At 47.7% G+C, this 22,789-nt stretch overlaps 2 protein-coding genes across 2 annotated transcripts; both read left to right on the top strand.

Annotated features, from left to right (window-relative positions):
• Nucleotides 1–9,134: 9,134 nt before the first annotated feature.
• Nucleotides 9,135–14,505, top strand: LOC140902451 (C-X-C chemokine receptor type 3-like). The gene is given in 3 exon segments (XM_073322540.1): nt 9,135–9,218; nt 13,439–13,853; nt 13,856–14,505. Coding segments are annotated over 3 exon segments (1,149 nt in total).
• A 5,235-nt stretch (nt 14,506–19,740) lies between these two features.
• On the top strand, nt 19,741–21,408 carry LOC140902793 (uncharacterized). The gene is made up of 2 exons (XM_073323265.1): nt 19,741–20,317; nt 20,904–21,408. The coding sequence occupies exons 1-2, from the start codon at nt 19,759–19,761 to the stop codon at nt 21,155–21,157; spliced, it is 813 nt and encodes a 270-aa protein (XP_073179366.1). The 5' UTR covers nt 19,741–19,758; the 3' UTR covers nt 21,158–21,408.
• The last annotated feature ends 1,381 nt before the right edge of the window (nt 21,409–22,789 follow it).

Here is a 22,789-nt window from a genome sequence, read left to right as displayed (position 1 = left end):
CTGGTGCTTCAGACCCATCCTGTCTGAGAGGGTGAGCTCTGTGGAGCCATAACACTTTCTGCATTTGTGCCCCCCTCCAGCCCCTCAATCAAGGTGTCTTGGCGCAGCCTCCCCAGACTTCTCCGCTTCCAGCAATTGCTCTCCTGCATTAACAGTTCAGCGAAGCTTTTTGCTGCGAGACTAGTCCGTGTTCTCTAGCCAAACTGAGCGGTACTGAGAGAACACCCTGCACCATTCCCTTCTCTGTTCCTCGTCCCATGAGGCAGGGTCACTCTGCTCAGGCCCCTAGCAGTAGAAGCATCGGCTTCTAGCCCAGGCAACAGTGACTTTGCTCCCAGTTCAGACTGTGTTTGTATTTCATTGACAAATGCAAACAGGCTTCAGCCTGTGCTGAGCAAAGGAGCCCCTGCTGGTGACTCCCTCCTGCCCGCCCCTGGGGTGAACAGGGATGATGCTCACTGGCTGTTTGCCCAGTCTTAGGAAGGATACCTATGGGCAGATAAAGATGACTCAGGGCTGCCATTCTGTGCAATCTTCTCCAGCTGTGAGGAAAGGATCCAGGAATGGCAAGTGTCAGGGACTCTGCATCTCTCAGGGATGCGGGAACACTCCAGGAGAAAATGATGCTGCAATAGCATGAACACAGACACATTAGCAATGTAAGGAGATCAGTGGGGTGAAGCAGCATAAGAAACTCCGCAGCCACCCAAAGCCCAGCAGGAGTCCCCTCTCCTACCAGGGGCAATCACTTTATAGTCTAGCGCTTTATAGCATTTGCTCCTGCTTGAAAAGGTTATTTCGTATGACTCTTATGTTGCACTTTCACAGAGGTTTATATTTTCTTGTGCATTTTATTCCTAATAAAAATTAATAACCATTCTCACCTGAGACAGAGATTGTTTGTTTTCTAAAACACATTTACCAACCAACTTGGCTGAGCAATGTAAGGAGCAATGGTCTACAGGTGCTTTCAGGCAGGAAAGAGTGAGTTATCCTGTTTCCCATTTAGGGGTTACACCTCTGTGTGCTGCTGGAATAGAAACAAGAGCTTGCACCTTTACTTTGGCTGGCAGACCTCCCTCCCGTACCGGGTAAGGCCAGGTGACAGAGTGGCTAAAACACTGGCAGCCCCCTGGAGCTGTCTCAACCCACATTCCCAGCAGTGTTATCAGGAACAATGCTGAGCTGTGGTATCAATGGGGGGCAACTTTAGACAAGAAAGTCATAGAGAGAGCAAAAAGAAAAGGAGTACTTGTGGCACCTTAGAGACTAACCAATTTATTTGAGCATAAGCTTTCATGAGCTACAGCTCACTTCATCGGATGCATACTGTGGAAAGTGTAGAAGATCTTTTTATATACACACAAAGCATGAAAAAATACCTCCTCCCACCCCCCTCTCCTGCTGGTAATAGCTTATCTAAAGTGATCGCTCTCCTTACAATGTGTATGATAATCAAGTTGGGCCATTTCCAGCACAAATCCAGGTTTTCTCACACACACACACACACCCCCCGCCTCCCCCCCCACACACAAACCCACTCTTCTGCTGGTAATAGCTTATCTAAAGTGACCACTCTCCTTACAATGTGTATGATAATCAAGGTGGGCCATTTCCAGCACAAATCCAGGATTTAACAAGAACGTCTGAAGAGGGGGGGAGGTAGGAAAAAACAAGGGGAAATAGGTTACCTTGCATAATGACTTGGCCACTCCCAGTCTCTATTCAAGCCTAAGTTAATTGTATCCAATTTGCAAATGAATTCCAATTCAACAGTTTCTCCCTGGAGTCTGGATTTGAAGTTTTTTTGTTGTAATATAGCAACTTTCATGTCTGTAATCGCGTGACCAGAGAGATTGAAGTGTTCTCCAACTGGTTTATGAATGTTATAATTCTTGACATCTGATTTGTGTCCATTTATTCCTTTATGTAGAGACTGTCCAGTTTGACCAATGTACATGGCAGAGGGGCATTGCTGGCACATGATCACATAGATCACATGTGATGGTGTCCCCTGAATAGATATGTGGGCACAGTTGGCACAGTTGGCAACGGGCTTTGTTGCAAGGATAGGTTCCTGGGTTAGTGGTTCTGTTGTGTGGTATGTGGTTGCTGGTGAGTATTTGCTTCAGGTTGGGGGGCTGTCTGTAGGCAAGGACTGGCCTGTCTCCCAAGCCCCCAACTAAAACCCCTCCAACGCATTATTAAGGATCTACAACCTATCCTGAAGGATGACCCATCAGTCTCACAAATCTTGGGAGACAGGCCAGTCCTTGCCTACAGACAGCCCCCCAACCTGAAGCAAATACTCACCAGCAACCACATACCACACAACAGAACCACTAACCCAGGAACCTATCCTTGCAACAAAGCCCGTTGCCAACTGTGCCCACATATCTATTCAGGAGACACCATCACAGGGCCTAATAACATCAGCCACACCATCAGAGGCTCGTTCACCTGCACATCCACCAATGTGATCTATGCCATCATGTGCCAGCAATGCCCCTCTGCCATGTACATTGGTCAAACTGGACAGTCTCTACATAAAAGAATAAATGGACACAAATCAGATGTCAAGAATTATAACATTCATAAACCAGTCGGAGAACACTTCAATCTCTCTGGTCACGCGATTACAGACATGAAAGTTGCTATATTACAACAAAAAAACTTCAAATCCAGACTCCAGCGAGAAACTGTTGAATTGGAATTCATTTGCAAATTGGATACAATTAACTTAGGCTTGAATAGAGACTGGGAGTGGCCAAGTCATTATGCAAGGTAACCTATTTCCCCTTGTTTTTTCCTACCTCCCCCCCCTTCAGACGTTCTTGTTAAATCCTGGATTTGTGCTGGAAATGGCCCACCTTGATTATCATACACATTGTAAGGAGAGTGATCACTTTAGATAAGCTATTACCAGCAGGAGAGTGGGGTGGGAGGAGGTATTTTTTCATTCTTTGTATGTATATAAAAAGATCTTCTACACTTTCCACAGTATGCATCCGATGAAGTCAGCTGTAGCTCACGAAAGCTTATGCTCAAATAAATTGGTTAGTCTCTAAGGTGCCACAAGTACTCCTTTTCTTTTTGCGAATACAGACTAACATGGCTGTTACTCTGAAACTGGTCATAGAGAGAGCAGTGACCCTGAGCTGCAGCTTGTCTCCCCAGTTCTTCCCCTGCTCAGGAACCAGCACAAACTCTGGCCAGATATTCCTCAATTCCCAAATTGCTCCTGAAGAGAGTCAACAAGAGCCAGGATTAGCCCCAGTGTTAACCCCATTATGGCAGGCAGGGATCAGAGACAGGCCTCCTTTTCCGGGCTACTTTAGCACCATCTTATGGGCCGCATCAGGCACTGCCAGTCCCCAAGCCATATTATCTATCGTGTCTCCTAGGCGCCTGCGGTGCTCTGCAAAAAGAGGAAACCACTGTCCGCTCCAGAGAGGTTTCAGCAGTACATCAGTATGTGCTGCACATGTCAAAGTGCATTACTGACAGGAGTGCCTTGAGACTCAAAACCACAGACGGCCCCAGGGGGAGGAGCCCATCAGGACAGCAGCCGTTTTGGTAGGTAACAGCAGGAACTTTATGGTTTGTTTCAGGTTTTTAATTGAAGTTTTAACAGATTCATTAAAAATGTGAAAATAAACCATGGGCAGCCTGGCTGAGCAGTGCATGCTGGAGCCAACGGCCGGGTCTGTGGGGCAGACAGGGGTCCATGGGCTGTGAGACACGGTGGGGTGAGTGGGGTCTGTAGGGTACAGGACCCAGAAGTGGGTAGGGTGGAAGTGAGGTCCGCAAGGCACAGGATCCAGAGATGAGCATCAGGTGGGAAGCAGGGTCCATGGGGCACAGAACACTGAGACAGGTTGGGGGCAGGGGGAGGGGTCCATATAACATTCTCCCCTGAGCTTTTGACAGTCCCTCTGGGTGACCAGTTTGTGACTTCATAGGAGGGTGGCAGCGCAGCCAGCTGGGGGGCCAAGCTGATGAGACAGGGAGGAGTTTGGGCACACTCTTCCCCACCTTGGTAACATTAACCACATGATCCAGGCCCACCACCCTGGAGTGTGGAATGGGGACCAACAGCCCCTGAGCTCGTGCATCTGCAGGCACAGACAGCAGGCTCCTGACAGCTTTGTACCTTCCCTAGTGGGCAGGACGGTGGCAGAAAGTGACAAGTGAAGCCAGCAAAGACTCAAACATGCTCCAGCACACTATCGCTAAACCGTTCACAAGCGATATTTGCACCTGGAAGCATCCTGAAAACTGATGTAAATGGCTCTTGCTAGCATGCATGAGCTAACTAGCTGACCACGCCAGCCACAACTAGCTGACTGTTCTATAGTTAACTCCCTGCCTGTGTGCCTCACATTTTCCCCCAGAGAACAGTGAGATGGTCACATTGTGACCATGTCGGCATGAACATTTGGGGGGGAGGGACAGCTCAGTGGTTTGAGCATTGGCCTGCTAAACCCAGGATTGTGAGTTCAATCCTTGAGGGGGCCATTTAGGGATCTGGAACAAAAGTGGGAGATTGGTCCTGCTTTGAGCAGGGGGTTGGACTAGATGACCTCCTGAGGTCCCTTCCAACCCTGATATTCTATGATTCTATGATTCTATGATTTCCTCTCCCACGGTTTAAACCTGTCAACAAAGGACCAAGCCTGGAGTGGGGGGAAGGGAGAGGAGCAGGTTATCACTCCACGTTCTCTTCGGGGTAAACTCTGAAACAGGAACTAGTGGGGAAACAGCAGCAAAGACAGAGAAAAGCCACAATATATCAGTTTGAGGGGAAAGTGAGTGCAGGGCAGAGAAGTGACATCCCATGTAGACTAGGGGCCAGGATTTCACTTACAGGCCAGGGACCTGGATGCAGCCGGCAGCTCACTAGCCACCTGGGACACGTGCAGTACCTGGACGCTACGGGAAGCCTGCGATGGGCCAGCAGGCTACACAGGGCATGGAGATCCTCAGGCTGGTGCCTCGTCCTAATTCCTATGAGTTCCCCTAAGATAAGGTCCAACCTGGAAAAGACGTATGTACATGAGCAGCGTCCCCAAAGGAAACCATCCTGACAAACTCACTGCAACTGCCTCATGTGTGAGCAGCATCCTCAATGGGCCATTTCTGCCCAGCCTGCCACCTCCGTGGTGGGGCTCTTCCCACTCAACCTACCATGTCCCAAACAGGGCCTTTCCACTGATCCCAACATGGCCTTGATGACAGATGAGCAGCATCCCCAATGGGGCCTTCCCACCAATCCCAGCACATCCCCAACTACTCGCCAGCAGCATCCCCAAGGGGGCCTTCTTGCTTAACCCAACACATCCCTAATGGGCTCTTCACACTGAATCTAACACACTCACTATGATGTGCAAGCAGTATCCCCAGTGGGCTTTCCCACCAAACCCAGTGATGCACACAAGTAACAATATTCACATGCACAAACCTTTGCAAGCTCTTTGGGGCAGGGACTGTCTCACTCTGTGTCTGTGCAGCACCCAGCACAACGGGACCCCAATCTGTGCTGGAGCCCACACAACAATCTGCAATGCCCTCCTCCCCCATCTCAGTGTTTGTACGGTGCCTGGCACAATGTGGGCCCGATCTCACCAGGGGTTTCTGCAGCACTCAGTGCAATTTCCCCTTCCCCACTTCAATCTCAGCATCTATGTGGTGCCCAATGCAGTAGGGGGTCCTGGTACTGGGTTGGTACTGGGACCCTCGAGGCACTTCCATAACCCAAATTATTAAATCCCAAATCGATCCAGCCCTGGATCTACCCAGCCTAGCGCTGCATTGTCCCACAGGGAGGAAAGTGGATCTGTGCACAGCAAGGATGATGTGCCTTCCAGGGACATGCTGACAAGGAGGGTGCGCTCAGGGCTGATTGCTTGTAAAACAAAAGCAAACCACAGTTTCGGAATTAGTGCTGCTCGGTGTTCAGGCTGGCATTTTTGACAATTACACTGACACACACTGAGGCAAAGCCAAGTTCAGTCAGTGGTGAGTGATATTACACTGATGGCTCAGGAATTCCCACCAGCGGCCTTCAGTGGCAGCACGCTGCAAATCCCATTTTGGGACTTGCTCCCTTGCTGACCCACAGAGACCTTCCTACCAAGACTACAAAGAGAAGGATTCTGGGTGGACTCCTCCTGAAGGTCGAAACAGCAGACTGGACTTCTACATAGAGTGCTTCCGCCGACGTGCATGGGCTGAAATTGTGGAAAAGCAGCATCACTTGCCCCATAACCTCAGCCGTGCAGAACACAATGCCATCCACAGCCTCAGAAACAACTCTGACATCATAATCAAAAAGGCTGACAAAGCAGGTGCTGTCGTCATCATGAATAGGTCGAAATATGAACAAGAGGCTGCTCAGCAGCTGTCCAACACCACTTTCTACAAGCCATTACCCTCTGATCCCACTGAGGGTTACCAAAAGAAACTACACCATTTGCTCAAGAAACTCCCTGAAAAAGCACAAGAAGAAATCCGCACAGACACACCCCTGGAACCCCGACCTGGGGTATTCTATCTGCTACCCAAGATCCATAAACCTGGAAATCCTGGATGCCCCATCATCTCAGGCATTGGCACCCTGACAGCAGGATTGTCTGGCTATGTAGACTCCTTCCTCAGGCCCTACGCTATCAGCACTTCTAGCTATCTTCGAGACACCACTGACTTCCTGAGGAAACTACAATCCATCGGTGATCTTCCTGAAAACACCATCCTGGCCACTGTGGATGTAGAAGCCCTCTACACCAACATTCCACACAAAGATGGACTACAAGCCGTCAAGAACACTATCCCCGATAATGTCACAGCAAACCTGGTAGCTGAACTTTCTGACTTTGTCCTCACCCATAACTATTTCACATTTGGGGACAATGTATACCTTCAAATCAGCGGCACTGCTATGGGTACCCGCATGGTCCCACAGTATGCCAATATTTTTATGACTGACTTAGAACAACACTTCCTCAGCTCTCGTCCCCTAATGCCCCTACTCTACTTGTGCTACATTGATGACATCTTCATCATCTGGACCCATGGAAAAGAAGCCCTTGAGGAATTCCACCATGATTTCAACAATTTCCATCCCACCATCAACCTCAACCTGGACCAGTCCACACAAGAGATCCACTTCCTGGACACTACGATGCTAATAAGCGATGGTCACATAAACACCACCCTATACCGGAAACCTACTGACCGCTATTCCTACCTACATGCCTTCAGCTTTCATCCAGACCACACCACACGATCCACTGTCTACAGCCAAGCTCTATGATACAACCGTATTTGCTCCAACCCCAAAGACAGAGACAAACACCTACAAGATCTCTATCAAGCGTTCTTACAACTACAATACCCACCTGCTGAAGTGAAGAAACAGATTGACAGAGCCCGAAGAGTTCCCAGAAGTCACCTACTACAGGACAGGCCCAACAAAGAAAATAACAGAATGCCACTAGCCATCACCTTCAGCCCCCAGCTAAAACCTCTCCAACGCATCATCAAGGATCTACAAGCTATCCTGAAGGACGACCCATCAGTCTCACAGATCTTGGGAGACAGGCCAGTCCTTGCTTACAGACAGCCCCCCAACCTGAAGCAAATACTCACCAGCAACCACACACCACACAACAGAACCACTAACCCAGGAACCTATCCTTGCAACAAAGCCCGTTGCCAACTGTGTCCACATATCTATTCAGGGGACACCATCTTAGGGCCTAATCACATCAGCCACACTATCAGAGGCTCGTTCACCTGCACATCTACTAATGTGATATATGCCATCATGTGCCAGCAATGCCCCTCTGCCATGTACATTGGTCAAACCGGACAGTCTCTACGTCAAAGAATAAATGGACACAAATCGACGTCAAGAATTATAACATTCAAAAACCAGTCGGAGAACACTTCAGTCTCTTTGGTCACTCGATTACAGACCTAAAAGTGGCAGTTCTTCAACAACAAAACTTCAAAAACAGACTCCAACGAGAGACTGCTGAATTAGAATTAATTTGCAAACTGGATACAATTAACTTAGGCTTGAATAAAGACTGTGAGTGGATGGGTCATTACACAAAGTAAAACTATTTCCCCATGTTTATTATCCCCACACGCCCCCTCCCCCCCCAGTTCCTCACACATTCTTGTCAACTGCTGGACATGGCCCACCTTGATTATCACTACAAAAGGTTCCCCCCACCCCCCGCTCTCCTACTGGTAATAGCTCACCTTAAGTGATCACTCTTGTTACAGTGTGTATGGTAACACCCATTGTTTCATGTTCTCTATGTATATAAATCTCCCCACTGTATTTTCCACTTAATGCATCCGATGAAGTGAGCTGTAGCTCACAAATGCTTATGCTCAAATAAATGTGTTAGTCTCTAAGGTGCCACAAGTCCTCCTTTTCTTTTTGCTATTGAATGATCATCAGTAAGGTCAAGTCTTTCCTTATGTGCCCTAAAGACAGCCAGGTGGCCCATACCTCTAGCTCCACAGCCCTGCAATGGAGGCGTCTGCCCCATTCAGACAAGAAAACAAACAACTGCTGGCAGCACATCGGAAATGCACATCATCAGGAATCACAGCTGCAGCTCCCATTCCCACCAGAGCTGCAGGGCTCCCAGAGTGCATCAAACTGCACAAAGGGCTGCTTTTTGGGGAGAACAGGTTATAGTCTGTTGTTCAACGCATGCCACCTCCAAGCACAGACACCCCAGATCAAATCTTTCCTCCCTCTCCACCTAGCACAGCCTCGCAAATTAAAGCTTTCCTGTCCCTCTTCCCTTCCTCCAAAACAGTCATGGGGCATCCAGGACTCTGGGAGTCAACCTCACCCACATGGACTAGAGATTTAATCATTTACCAGACACACAGACTCTGGTGAAAGTTGTGGGGAACAGAAGGCATTCCCTAAAATCTTTGCAACAGGGGGGCTCTGCTAGTCTGCACCCAGCCTCATGGTTCTACCTATCAGTAGTTTCTTTCCCTAACACAAACAGTTCTTTCATCACCGGAAGCTTTTCTATTAGCTACAAGATTACTTGCTGGACAGTTCTGCTTTTTGCTATGGGTCTCACCTTTAGTTTCAGTGCATGGTCAGGGAGGGTCTGGCCAGCAGCAGAATCAAGTCCATTGGAAACATGGGTCTCACCACAGTGTATGATGATTTCTCTGAGGTAAGTGTCTTCCAGAGCTCAATTTACTGTCTATAAATTTGTCACAAGCTGCGGGTCTGTAACAGAATGTACCCCACGCCCGTGCCCTATACACTATTGTAATAATATGTGTACAAGGTATGTCTTGTAAGATATCATTTGAAAACTCATAATTTGCTGGTCAATATTATCCTGATAAAATGTATGTGGCAACCTTGGATGTGAAGTTATACGATTTCGCTGTATGATATTATTAACACGTGTACCAAACTGAGGTTTGTCTCAAACAAAGGAATGTGTCCTGTGCTTAATTTGCATATAAGCAGTAAACAGAGTCATCAAGCACAAAGGGAGACAAAGGGAGTTCAAGCAGTTGGGAAAACCAGCAGGGAACATCCTTACATATGGGCACGCTCTTCTGAATCTCAGCTGGAAATGTTTTCCAAGAGGAAGGCTGACACTTTAAAAAGGGGGACAAACACCACAAAAAACCTCCTCCTCCCTCTCTCTCTGTCCATCGATTCATTGCACAAGAAGGGACAAAGGAAGAAGCCATTAAACAGAAGAAGGGGTCCTGGTCCAAGAAGTTTGGTCAGTAAGAGTGTTGAGGATATGTGGTGAGAAAAACTTTGCTTTGAATTTAACATAGTTTGTTACGTGAGGCACCAGTTGCATTTTTTATCTTTATTTTTCTTGTAACCATTTCTGACTTTTATGCCTCATGACTTGTATTCACTTACAATCTCTCTCTTTACAGTTAATAAATTTATTTTACTGATTTATTGAATCCTGTGGCTGTAAATGGAAGTGTCTGAAGAACTCTGAAATAATATGCTGGCATATGATTATATTAAAGAAATAAAAGACTTAACATACTTGCATTGTCCAGGAGAGGGCTGAGCAGTACAGGACCAAGATTTCTAGAGAAAAATCTGAGAGTGGGTTGGGATCTGGTACTATAACCAAGGCTGGTGAGAGCCCGGGGTGGTTGGCTGACTGCAGCACGCACAGACATAGCTGGGAGTGACTTGCAGGTTGGAGGCTGTTTGTGAGCAGTCCGGGCTGGAGGCTACAGCAACCAAGCAATGTAAAGGGCACCATAGGTCAGAGGGCAGGGGTGACACAGCTATTCATTGGTCTGAATTGTACAGGGTCACTGGGAGAAAGAATGCTGGAATCCTAATGTATCATTTCTGAACCAGGGGGGTTAATGGCATTAGTAATGGCCATTCACCCAGGAAGTCAGACGGTGTCATCGGTGTGATGGCCACGGAGGCCAGACTCTGACCGGGGGCATGGGGGGCTTGTATTAGACACATTTGCCCCAGTGTGATATTTAACCTTTGGGGAATGCTAATTGAGCTGACCGGGAGTTTGGGGGCTGGCTTCCAGGCTAAATTCTTCAAACCTGACCCTAGTGTGTTTAATAGTAAGTGAAGACACGTTCCTGCTGCGCAGTGAGTGAGACTGATCATTACTCATTTGAAGCTGATAAAGGTAGCCTTGGGGCCTTGGAGGGTAGGGATAGGATACAGAGGGACCTAGACAAATTAGAGGATTGGACCAAAAGAAATCTGATGAGGTTCAACAAGGACAAGTGCAGAGTCCTGCACTTAGGACAGAAGAATCCCATGCACTGTTACAGACTAGGGACCGAATGGCTAGGCAGCAGTTCTGCAGAAAAGGACCTAGAGGGTTACAGTGGACGCAAAGCTGGATATGAGTCAACAGTGTGCCATTGTTGCCAAGAAGGCCAGTGGCATTTTGGGCTGTATAAGTAGGCGCATTGCCAGTAGATTGAGTGGTGTGATCATTCCCCTCTATTTGGCATTGGTGAGGCCTCATCTGGAGTACTGTGTCCAGTTTTGGGCCCCACACTACAAGAAGGATGTGGAAAAATTGGAAAGAGTCCAGCAGAGGGCAACAAAAATGATTAGGGGACGGGAACACATGACTTATGAGGAGAGACTGCGGGAACTGGGATTATTTAGTCTGCAGAAGAGAAGAATGAGGGGGGATTTGATAGCTGCTTTCAACTACCTGAAAGGGGGTTCCCAAGAGGATGGATCTAGACTGCTCTCAGTGGTAGCAGATGACAGAACAAGGAGTAATGGTCTCAAGTTGCAGTGGGGGAGGTTTAGGTTGGATATTAGGAAAAGCTTTTTCACTAGGAGGGTGGTGAAGCACTGGAATGCGTTACCTAGGGTGGTGGTGGAATCTCCTTCCTTAGAGGTTTTTAAGGCCTGGCTTGACAAAGCCCTGGCTGGGATGATTTAGTTGGGGATTGGTCCTGCTTTGAGCAGGGGGTTGGACTAGATGACCTCCTGAGGTCCCTTCCAACCCTGATATTCTATGATTCTATGATTTATGGCCCATCACTTACAGCCAGAATGAGAAGGCAACAGATGTGCACTGAAAAGCCAAAATGACTGTGCAACGCTCCAGAGATGTTTTAAACAGGACAGTAACTGAAACACACCGATCTTTCACATTTAAAGCAGCAAGAATGAAGGGCAGATGTATCCTATAGGGGCCCTACCATAATACCAGCAGCATATGCCCCATAGGTAAAACTTTCGCCAACACCTGAGTGATTTACGAACCAAAGTGCTGTTTTCAAGGGTCTCAAATCCCCACATCTCTTGAAAATGGGATTTAGGAGGCTAAGGCACTGGAACTTCTGAAACTTCTACCCATCGTCCATTTCCATTTCTGTGGGTGTGGCCTCAACAGGGCCTGTCATAAATATAAAGGGAAGGGTAAACCCCTTTGAAATCCTTCCTGGCAAGGGGAAAGCTCCTCTCACCTGTAAAGGGTTAAGAAGCTAAAGGTAACCTCACTGGCACCTGACCAAAATGACCAATGAGGAGACAAGATACTTTCAAAAGCTGGGAGGAGGGAGAGAAACAAAGGGTCTGTGTGTCTGTCTATATGCTGGTCTTTACCGGGGATAGACCAGGAATGGAGTCTTAGAACTTTTAGTAAGTAATCTAGCTAGGTATGTGTTAGATTATGATTTCTTTAAATGGCTGAGAAAAGAATTGTGCTGAATAGAATAACTATTTCTGTCTGTGTATCTTTTTTGTAACTTAAGGTTTTGCCTAGAGGGGTTCTCTATGTTTTTGAATCTAAATTACCCTGCAAGATATCTACCATCCTGATTTTACAGGGGGGATTTCTTCATTTCTATTTACTTCTATTTTTATTAAAAGTCTTCTTGTAAGAAACTGAATGCTTTTTCATTGTTCTTAGATCCAAGGGTTTGGGTCTGTGGTCACCTATGCAAATTGGTGAGGCTTTTTATCCAACATTTCCCAGGAAAGGGGGGGTGCAAGTGTTGGGAGGATTGTTCATTGTTCTTAAGATCCAAGGGTCTGGGTCTGTAGTCACCTATGCAAATTGGTGAGGCTTTTTATCCAACATTTCCCAGGAAGTGGGGTGCAAGGTTTTGGGAAGTATTTTGGGGGGAAGGACGCGTCCAAACAGCTCTTCCCCAGTAACCAGTATTAGTTTGGTGGTGGTAGCGGCCAGTCCAAGGACAATGGGGGGAATATTTTGTACCTTGGGGAAGTTTTGACCTAAACTGGTAAAGATAAGCTTAGGAGGTTTTTCATGCAGGTCCCCACATCTGTACCCTAGAGTTCAGAGTGGGGGAGGAACCTTGACAGGGCCCATGCAAGGCCTGGGGCCCCATTGTGCTGGGGGCTGTACAGGAGTCCCTGCTAGGGTGACCAGATAGCAAGGGTGAAAAATCAGGACAGGGGCTGGGGGATAATAGGCACCTATATAAGAAAAAGCCCCAAATACCAGGACTGTCCCTATAAAATCGGGACATCTGGTCACCCTAGTCCCTGCTCGCAAATACTGAGGTAACAGATCGGGAAGGCCAAGGGAACAAGAAGACTATCATGATGTTTGATTACTAATGCTGCCAGCTGCCCCCATGCCACAACCAGGTGCAAATCATTATTATTCAGCCCACTCTCCAGCATCCGCCTCCCATGGCGAGCACATAGGAAAAAATAAAAGCTGTCCACAGAGAGCCCCACCCCACATGGCTCAGCAAGGCTTGGCAGGCGATGTCACCGGTATGTCTGTCATTCCCCTCTAATTCCCCCTTCTGGGTTATGCTGGTGTCAGCCTAGGCGCCCCCGCCTGGCACAGTCACAAAGGCTATGGATGGCACGGGCGACTCTCTCTGGCATCCCCTCTAAGCCCTCCTCTCTGTCTCTCCCTCCCAGGACTACACCAGCTACCCAGACATCAGTGAGGACACTGCCCCCTGCAGGCTGGATGCGGTCGGTGCGTTTGGACGGTACTTCATCCCCCCTGTCTTCGCCGTGGTCTTTGTGGTGGGGCTGGCGGGGAATGGGCTGGTGTTGGTGCTGCTGGGGCGGCGACGATGCCCCTGGCACCTGGCGGACAGGTATCTCTTCCAGCTGGCGCTGGCTGACATACTGCTGGTGCTGGGGCTCCCCTTCTGGGCTACGCAGTTTGCCCATGGCTGGGTGTTTGGGGAGGTGCTCTGCAAACTGGTGGGGGCGCTGTCGACTGTGAACAGCTACAGCAGCATCCTGCTCCTCGCTGGCATCAGCATCAACCGGTATCTGGCCATTGTGCATGCCATGCAGCTGTTCCGGCGTCTGCGAGCCCTGCACTGCACCTGACCTGCGCCCTCCTCTGGGCCATCTGCCTGGCCCTCTCCGTCCCGGAGCTGTACTTCCGCACTGTGCCCTTCCAGCCCCAGGGCCGTGCCTCCATCTGCCACCGGGGCTTCAGAGCCCATGAAGCCCAGGCCTGGCGGGTGGGGCTATGCCTCACCTCCTTCTTCCTAGGCTTCCTGTTGCCGCTGCTGGTGATGCTCTTCTGCTATGGCCGCATTTTCTGCACACTGGATCGGGCACAGCTGCTGGCCAGGCACCGCCCACTGCGGCTGGTGCTGCTGCTGCTGGCACTCTTTGTGCTTTGCTGGGCCCCCTTCCATGTCTTCCTGCTGCTGGACAGTCTGCAACGCCTGGGCTATGTTGGCCGCCACTGCGCCCTGGAGCGGGTGTTGGACTTCGGGCTGCTGGTGACTGAGGTGCTTGGCCTGCTGCACTGCTGCCTTAACCCCCTGGTGTATGCCTTTGCTGGTGTCAAGTTCCGCAGGGAGCTCTCCCAGCTGTGCTGGAAGGGACCGCGCCACAGCCAGGGCTCGAGCCAAAGACAGATCCTCTCCATCCGGGAGCAGAGCCACCATAGAGGGGGAACGTCAGTGCACAGCACCCCAGAGGGGGACACAGACCATGACTACTCAGTCATGCTGTGAGAGTGGCTGAGGACAGTGCGCGCCCTGCTCCAAAAGGCTGGGACAGGGCCTCTCTGCTCAGGATCATACCGATCAGGGGCACCAGTGAGGACACTGCACACCCCGTGCATTGCACCCAGTCCAGACTCCCATCCCTCCCTCCCCCAGGGACACTGGAACTGGCTCCTGCACAGAGAGACCCTTTCATCTGTGGTTCCCACCCCACACCAGCCCCTTACAAGAAAGGATGAGGGGTGTTGCAACAGCCCCAGCTGGTTACAAAATGCTGAGGATGTAACATCCTGCCCTGCTGCACATTTGACTGGGAGCAACTGGGATCTACCCTCCAGGGTTCATCTGTCTGTCTGGGCTCCAAGCTGAGTCCCGGGGCCAAGGCCCCAAGCACAAACAGACACCGAACCACCAGCTCCACCCGCAGGGTGCTTGCATGGAGAGCTCTGGAGTCAGCTGCCGAAAGAGCTACCCCTTGGAGAACATGGCTCCTTTCAGCTCAGAGACCAAGCCAGTAAGGGCCCTGCCACTCTAGGTGCAGCATTTCATAACTGAACAGTGAGATCATTTATCCTCAACCCTTAAAGGCTAAAAGCCCTATAGAACAAAAACACAGGAAAGTACAGGGGTAATTCCTCTGTTTTGCCTGCAATCAGCAAGGATATTTGTAAAAGGAAGGGATATTTTAAGCAATAATCTGCCACCCCAAAAGGGGTAGAAAAATGTTCTTTTTGTCTTTCAGAATTTCAGGAAAAGCTGGTACCATCTGAAGAGCAACCCGGAATACCAAGAATCTACCTTCACGACAAAAATTGTGTTTTGTGTTTTAAGTTTTGTCTTGTGTTGTTTGTCTTGTTGCTAGCATTATTGTGTATTGTGTTACAAAAAAAACCAAACCCTACTGCATTAGGCAGAAAAGGATTAATAAGCATTTTAACTGTATTTACAGAAACCAGTGTTGCAGAATGGCGGAGGTCAAGGAATGCCAGTCTATTAATAGGGTTTTGGAGCAGAGATTATGAATACTGTAGACCTGGTGGTAATTAAGAATAAGTTAAGTTCCTTGTCACAACTGCAAGATAGTCTCATTCACAAGCAGGCAGATACTACTGTGGACTTGGTACAAATAGAGCTAGGAAACCTAAAACCAACACGGAATATATGGTGGTGGTTGAACACCACCACGTGGCTGCTGTATAAACAACAACTAGAATTAGGGAATAAAACTGCCTTGGCTGTAGGATGTACTGAGACACAAATTCTTAGTTTAGCATCACTTGAACATGAAATGTTTTGAGTAATATCTGGGAATGTTAGGGTATTAACACATCTTTTAAAACAACGGAATAGGTCCTAGTTCAACACCTATGAATATGAATGGATGCAATATGTTTCCAGCATGTTTAAGCCTGATTTGCTATTAGGTGAAATTATTGTTAAAATTGCTCACCGACAGTCTGTGGAGACAGAAATATGGAAAGTGAGCCCACTCCCAAAACTGACCATAGGATCCTTTTGGTTACCCCGGGTTATGAGTCAGTGGGCTGGGAAAGAGGAGAAATTATTGTATACCCAAGGGTGTACGGAGTGGAGCCCTCAGAAATGGGTGTGCTTTTCCCTACCTGTCACCACAGAACCATGTAGTAGGGATACATCCTTGGGAACACGTGTGTGGGATGAACTAGAAAATGTTATGCGTGCTTTGTACAACGGACATTGTGTATGTGTTACATCCCGGGAAACAGTATTTTGGGAAGAGGCAAGTATCAGCCAACCCCCAGTGGATGAATATAGATGTAATGCCAGCGTATTATATACTAGCAATCACATGTACAATTTACCAAAGATAGAAAAAGCACAGAGCACTATAACTGCTACCCTGGTTAATTTCTCTGTTACCCTTGGTCTGGACTCGCACGATTTAATTGATCACTTGTTGTCAGAAACCAAGGTGACTCCGTTTTTACAACAGACACAGAGGGTATGTCTACAATACAAAATTGGGATATAGGGAAGCGTGTCATTCAAATATTACATGCAAATGGACACATGCTAAAAATTGCTAGGTCTGAAAAAGAACGAACAGCCTATCATTGGTATGATGTTTTTACAGGCTGGTCCCCGACTTCTAAGGGCATATTGTTTATCATGTTTCACCCATTGCTAGTTGTGTTAATATTGTCCTGTGTTTGCTTGCTAGGAGTGTGTTGTATGTGCTGTTGGACAAAAAGAATGTTTGTTAAATTACAAGCTCAAATGGCCTCTCAGTATATTGCTATGAAACAGTTGTATAAAATAAGACCCACTTAAGAATTGTTCTTGAGGGGTCAAAAGGGGGATATGTAGTAGTAGGATTTTATGTTTGTATTTTGTATAATTTAGAATAAAGGATAAAGAATAATAATGTAGCATGCATTAAATGTATTGATGTATGATTTGATCATATTCTGCCAACCACCCTTTCTGAAAGCAGAAATGAATGGCCTAGTGTGCCATTGGTAAAGATGCATCAGCCAGAATCTTGTGTCTGAAGCTGATTTCAAGGCAGTGACAGACCTTTAGAGTCACCATTTTGTTGTAGGTTTAGCATTTTTGAAGCATGTTTTCTTTTGCATTGCAACTTGATGTTCCTGTTCAAATGCTTTGTGTAAAATCAATCCTGTTTTGTGTGTGAATGAGGAATGTGTATGTTAGAAGATAAGTGTGAAGGCCATCACCGGATGTAAAGGCGACAGGAGATTGCAACATGCCCCTATTGAGATGTCAGAGGATGGCAGATTGACAACTCTAAAAGATGTGGCAGGCACCCATCAATGGGGACAAGATAGCTGTGATCAAAACTAGCATGGGGTAACTCCCTGAGAGACTGATGAAAGAACAAGATAAAGGATGAGAAAAACAATTTAAGAAAACAAGCACTCCAGCAATTGGTTACAGCATGACGGTGCAAAACTCATGGGTCCCAATGAAGGAAAATCACAATATAAACAGGGGGCCTTGCCATGAAACGTTGGTTTCATCCTGCCAAGACTTCCCCGGAGCATCTTGTTGCGACCGACGGAACCCGGCTCCTCCCTACCCGTGATCAATCTAGCTGGCCACTAGATTGATCCGGACTCTGGACTGGTAACTATAACATCGACTGGCAGGACAGTGTGTGTGTGTGTGATTGAATGCATATGCTAATTGTTGTATCTCCAATAATCGGGGCGTGTTGCCTTTTCCCCTCAAAAAGATCCCGTGTGTTTCTTATAAGCATAACATTTTTGGTGGAGAATTGCAAAAGGGGGAAGACATGCACTGTGATTGTTGAAAATATTGCTAAAAGGTATACCATATGTATAAAGTGATTGATCATTCAGGTGTGCACACTCCTGGTCGTAGAAGTGCCGGGCAATAGGGGGAGGATTAGATTCCTTGCTCCTACCTGTCTATCAGGGAAAAATTGCATAGGTGAATATACCCTCGGTCGTAGCAGGATTGAGCCCAAAAGGTACGGGACTTAGCTTTCCCCCCCTCCAGCTCTGTCAGGCAGAGTTTTTAGTGGGTATAGACTTTTTGTGTTTTGTAAATCCCAGCACAAAGTGTGGGCAAATTAGGAGTAGATTTCTGTAAGACCTCACTCTGAAGGATATAGGAGTGTGGGATATTGTTGTGATTTCACAATTTTAAGAAAAATGTTTAAGAAAAGGGACTAGGAGGGGTGGGGGCTAGTTGAGGAGCCCACCTTCCTTGCTAAATGGTTAGTGGGACAAAGCCAGTGCCCACAGGAAGGGACAGTTCAGCGAGGAAAGCAGGATCGGGCCCAAACAAGCAGGCAGGCAACAGATAAAGAGATTGGAAAACTGGTTGGGAGCCTTGAGGGACATAGTGGCAGGAGTAAAGGAAGCAGTAAGCACAGGCAAGGGGATTTCAGATCCCTGGGACAATACGTGGAATGGTAAAATCTGAGATGATGAAGGTGTCATTTTGGGAGATAAGCAAGTGATTTAAGGAAAGAGAGTGAGAAGTTAACTCTGCAGAGGCTGGAGAGAATTAAGCAGCTCAATGTTGTAAAAATGTTAAAAAGGAAAAGTGTTATAGAAAGATAATTCTTGGTTTCTTTGCAGCCATTCTGAAGGAAAAATGTCTGTAAATAAATGAGGCAAAGAGAGAGTCTGATTTAAATCATTTGACTATGAACAATTTAGTCAAATTCGCTAAAAGAACATAAGAGGCTTCTATTGGAACTTACCTGCCCCCAAATGTATACAAATGTAATCTACGTACAGCTGTGTAAAAATTAAAGCAGAGCAAGGGATGTTAAGAAAAAAAGAATGTGTGTATAAATATATTGTGTAAATATCTGGAGTGTTTATAACCTAATCCAACACTCCTGGTTTCCCCTTAAAGACTAACAGATTTATTTTGGCATAAGCTTTTGTGGGTAAAAAACCCACTTCTTCAGAAGCAGGAAGTGAAAATTACAGATGCAGGCATTATTATATTGACACATGAAGACAAGGAAGTTTCCTAACAAATGGAGAACCAGTGTTGGCTAACACTGTTTCTCCACTTGTTAGGTAACTCCCTTCTCTTCATGTGTCCAACACTGGTTTTCCGCTTGTTAGGTAACTCCCTTCTCTTCATGTGTCAGTATAATAATAATAAGGTGCCACCGGACTCCTCGTTGTTTTTGTGGATACAGACTAACATGGCTACCCCCTGATACTTGACTCCTGGTTTGTAAAACTCTTGTTTTGTAGGTTTAAGATAAATTGGTTTTGTTTTGTTTTTAAATAACACCACTAAAATCCATTTGAATCTTTCATTCAAAGTTGCAAAACTGAGTAATGCTTTTTGCCAGACACAGGTAACGAGTGTTGTTTGGCTTTGGTATTTAGCATTTAACCCTTAAGGTACCTTAGCCCTGGTCTACACTAGGACTTTAGGTCGAATTTAGCAGCGTTAAATCGATGTAAACCTGCACCCGTCCACACAATGAAGCCCTTTATTTCGACTTAACAGGCTCTTAAAATCGATTTCCTTACTCCACCCCTGACAAGTGGATTAGCGTTTAAATCGGCCTTGCCGGGTCGAATTTGGGGTACTGTGGACACAATTCGACAGTACTGGCCTCCAGGAGCTATCCCAGAGTGCTCCATTGTGACCACTCTGGACAGCACTCTCAACTCAGATGCACTGGCCAGGTAGACAGGAAAAGAACCGCGAATTTTTGAATCTCATTTCCCGTTTGGCCAGTGTGGCAAGCTGCAGGTGACCATGATGGAGTCCCAGAATCACAAAAGAGCTCCAGCATGGAGTGAACGGGAGGTACGGGATCTGATCAGTGTATGGGGAGAGGAATCCGTGCTATCAGAACTCCGTTTCAGTTTTCGAAATGCCAAAACCTTTGTCAAAATCTCCCAGGGCATGAAGGACAGAGGCCATAACAGGGACCCGAAGCAGTGCCGTGTGAAACTTAAGGAGCTGAGGCAAGCCTACCAGAAAACCAGAGAGGCAAATGGCCGCTCCAGGTCAGAGCCCCAAACATGCCGCTTCTATGATGAGCTGCATGCCATTTTAGGGGGTTCAGCCACCACTACCCCAGCCGTGTTGTTTGACTCCTTCAATGGAGATGGAGGCAACACGGAAGCAGGTTTTGGGGACGAAGAAGATGATGATGATGATGATGAGGTTGTAGATAGCTCACAGCAAGCAAGCGGAGAAACCGGTTTTCCCGACAGCCAGGAACTGTTTCTCACCCTGGACCTGGAGCCAGTACCCCCCGAATCCACCCAAGGCTGCCTCCTGGACGCGGTAGGTGGAGAAGGGACCTCCGGTGAGTGTACCTTTTAAAATACTATACATGGTTTAAAAGCAAGCATGTGAAAGGATTCATTTGCCCTGGCATTCGTGGCTCTCCTGGATGTACTCCCAAAGCCTTTGCAAAAGGGTTCTGGGGAGGGCAGCCTTATTGCGTCCTTCATGGTAGGACACTTTACCACTCCAGGCCAGTAACATACTCGGGAATCATTGTACAACAAAGCATTGCAGTGTATGTTTGCTGGCATTCAAAGAACATCCGTTCTTTATTTCTCTGTGTTATCCTCAGGAGGGTGAGATATCATTCATGGTCACCTGGTTGAAATAGGGTGCTTTTCTTCAGGGGACACTCAGAGGAGCCCATTCCTGCTGGGCTGTTTGCCTGTGGCTGAACAGAAATGTTCCCCGCTGTTAGCTACAGGGAGGGGGGAAGGTTGAGGGGGTAGCCACGCGGTGAGGGGAGGCAAAATGCGACCTTGTAACGAAAGCACATGTGCTACCTATGTAATGTTAACAGCAAGGTTTACCCTGAAAGAGTGTAGCCACTGTTTTATAAAATGTGTCTTTTTAAATATCGCTGTCCCTTTTTTTTTCTCCACTAGCTGCATGTGTTTCAATGATCACAGGATCTTCTCCTTCCCAGAGGCTAGTGAAGATTACAAAGAAAAAAAAACCTACTTGTGATGAAATGTTCTCTGAGCTCATGTTGTCCTCCCACACTGACAGAGCACAGATGAATGCGTGGAGGCAAATAATGTCAGAGTGCAGGAAAGCACAAAATGACCGGGAGGAGAGGTGGCGGGCTGAAGAGAGTAAGTGGCGGGCTGAAGAGAGGGCTGAAGATCAAATGTGGTGAAAGGAGGCAGGATTCAATGCTGAGGCTGCTGGAGGATCAAACCAGTATGCTCCAGTGTATGGTTGAGCTGCAGCAAAGGCAGCTGGAGCACAGACTGCCACTACAGCCCCTATGTAACCAACTGCCCTCCTCCCCAAGTTCCATAGCCTCCACACCCAGATGCCCAAGAACGCGGTGGGGGGGCCACCAGCCAACCAGCCACTCCACCACAGAGGATTGCCCCCAAAAAAAGAAGGCTGGCATTTAATAAATTTTAAAGTTGTAAACTTTTAAAGTGCTGTGTGGCATTTTCCTTCCCTCCTCCACCACCTCTCCTGGGCTACCTTGGTAGTCATCCCCCTATTTGTGTGATGAATGAATAAAGAATGCATGAATGTGAAGCAACAATGACTTTATTGCCTCTGCAAGCGGTGATCGAAGGGAGGAGGGGAGGGTGGTTCGCTTACAGGGAAGTAGAGTGAACCAAGGGGTGGGGGGTTTCATCAAGGAGAAACAAAGAGAACTTTCACACCGTAGCCTGGCCAGTCATGAAACTGGTTTTCAAAGCTTCTCTGATGCGTACCGCGCCCTCCTGTGCTCTTCTAACCGCCCTGGTGTCTGGCTGCGCGTAACCAGCAGCCAGGCAATTTGCCTCAACCTCCCACCCCGCCATAAATGTCTCCCCCTTACTCTCACAGATATTGTGGAGCGCACAGCAAGCAGTAATAACAGTGGGAATATTGGTTTCGCTGAGGTCTAAGCGAGTCAGTAAACTGCACCAGCGCACCTTTAAATGGTACCAGTACTGTACTGTCTGCTGCCAGAAGGCAAGGGGTTGCTGCTGCTGTGTAGCAATGCCGTACCGCGTCTGCCAGCACCCAGGAGACATACGGTGACAGTGAGCTGAGCGGGCTCCATGCTTGCCGTGGTATGGCGTCTGCACAGGTAACTCAGGAAAAAAGGCGCGAAACGGTTGTCTGCCCTTACTTTCATGGAGGGAGGGAGGGAGGGAACGGGGGCCTGACGATATGTACCCAGAACCACCCGCGACAATGTTTTAGCCCCATCAGAGTGCTCCATTGTGACTGCTCTGGACAGCACTCTCAACTCAGATGCACGATTGTTTGCAGTTGCTCTGACGCAGGGAGGGGCGACTAATGACACGGCTTACAGGCTTGGCTTCAGGGAGCTAAAATCAACAAAGGGGGTGGCTTTACATCAATGAGTATTTCAGGCAGGACTTCACGGAGGGTTCCAATAAGAAATGGTACACCTAAGTTATTGTTCTTATTGGAACAAGGAGGTTAGTCTGGCCTCTGATTGATACATGGCTAGATTTACCTCGCTGCACCTTCTCTGTGAGTGACTGCAGTGTGACCCAGAGGAATGAGTCCCCTAGACGGGGGGCAGCTTTGCAAATGAGTACAAAACAAATTTGGTCTATTTCTTGTTTTGATCCACTCCATCTATCTTTTACATCTTTGGCTGGCAGCAGACGGTGCAGAAGGACTGCATGCCATCCACATCTCATGGCTGCCCGGCAGAAGATGATGCAATAGGACTGCTAGCAATCCGTATCGCCTGCCTGCTCACCATAAGATGGTTCAATAGGACTGACTGCAGGACTAAAGAGAGTGACTTGATCAAGTCACT

The sequence above is a fragment of the Lepidochelys kempii genome, chromosome 24 (genome assembly GCF_965140265.1).
Source record: "Lepidochelys kempii isolate rLepKem1 chromosome 24, rLepKem1.hap2, whole genome shotgun sequence".
In the NCBI taxonomy this organism is placed as follows: domain Eukaryota; kingdom Metazoa; phylum Chordata; order Testudines; family Cheloniidae; genus Lepidochelys; species Lepidochelys kempii.
This window is presented reverse-complemented; position numbering and strand designations above follow the sequence as displayed.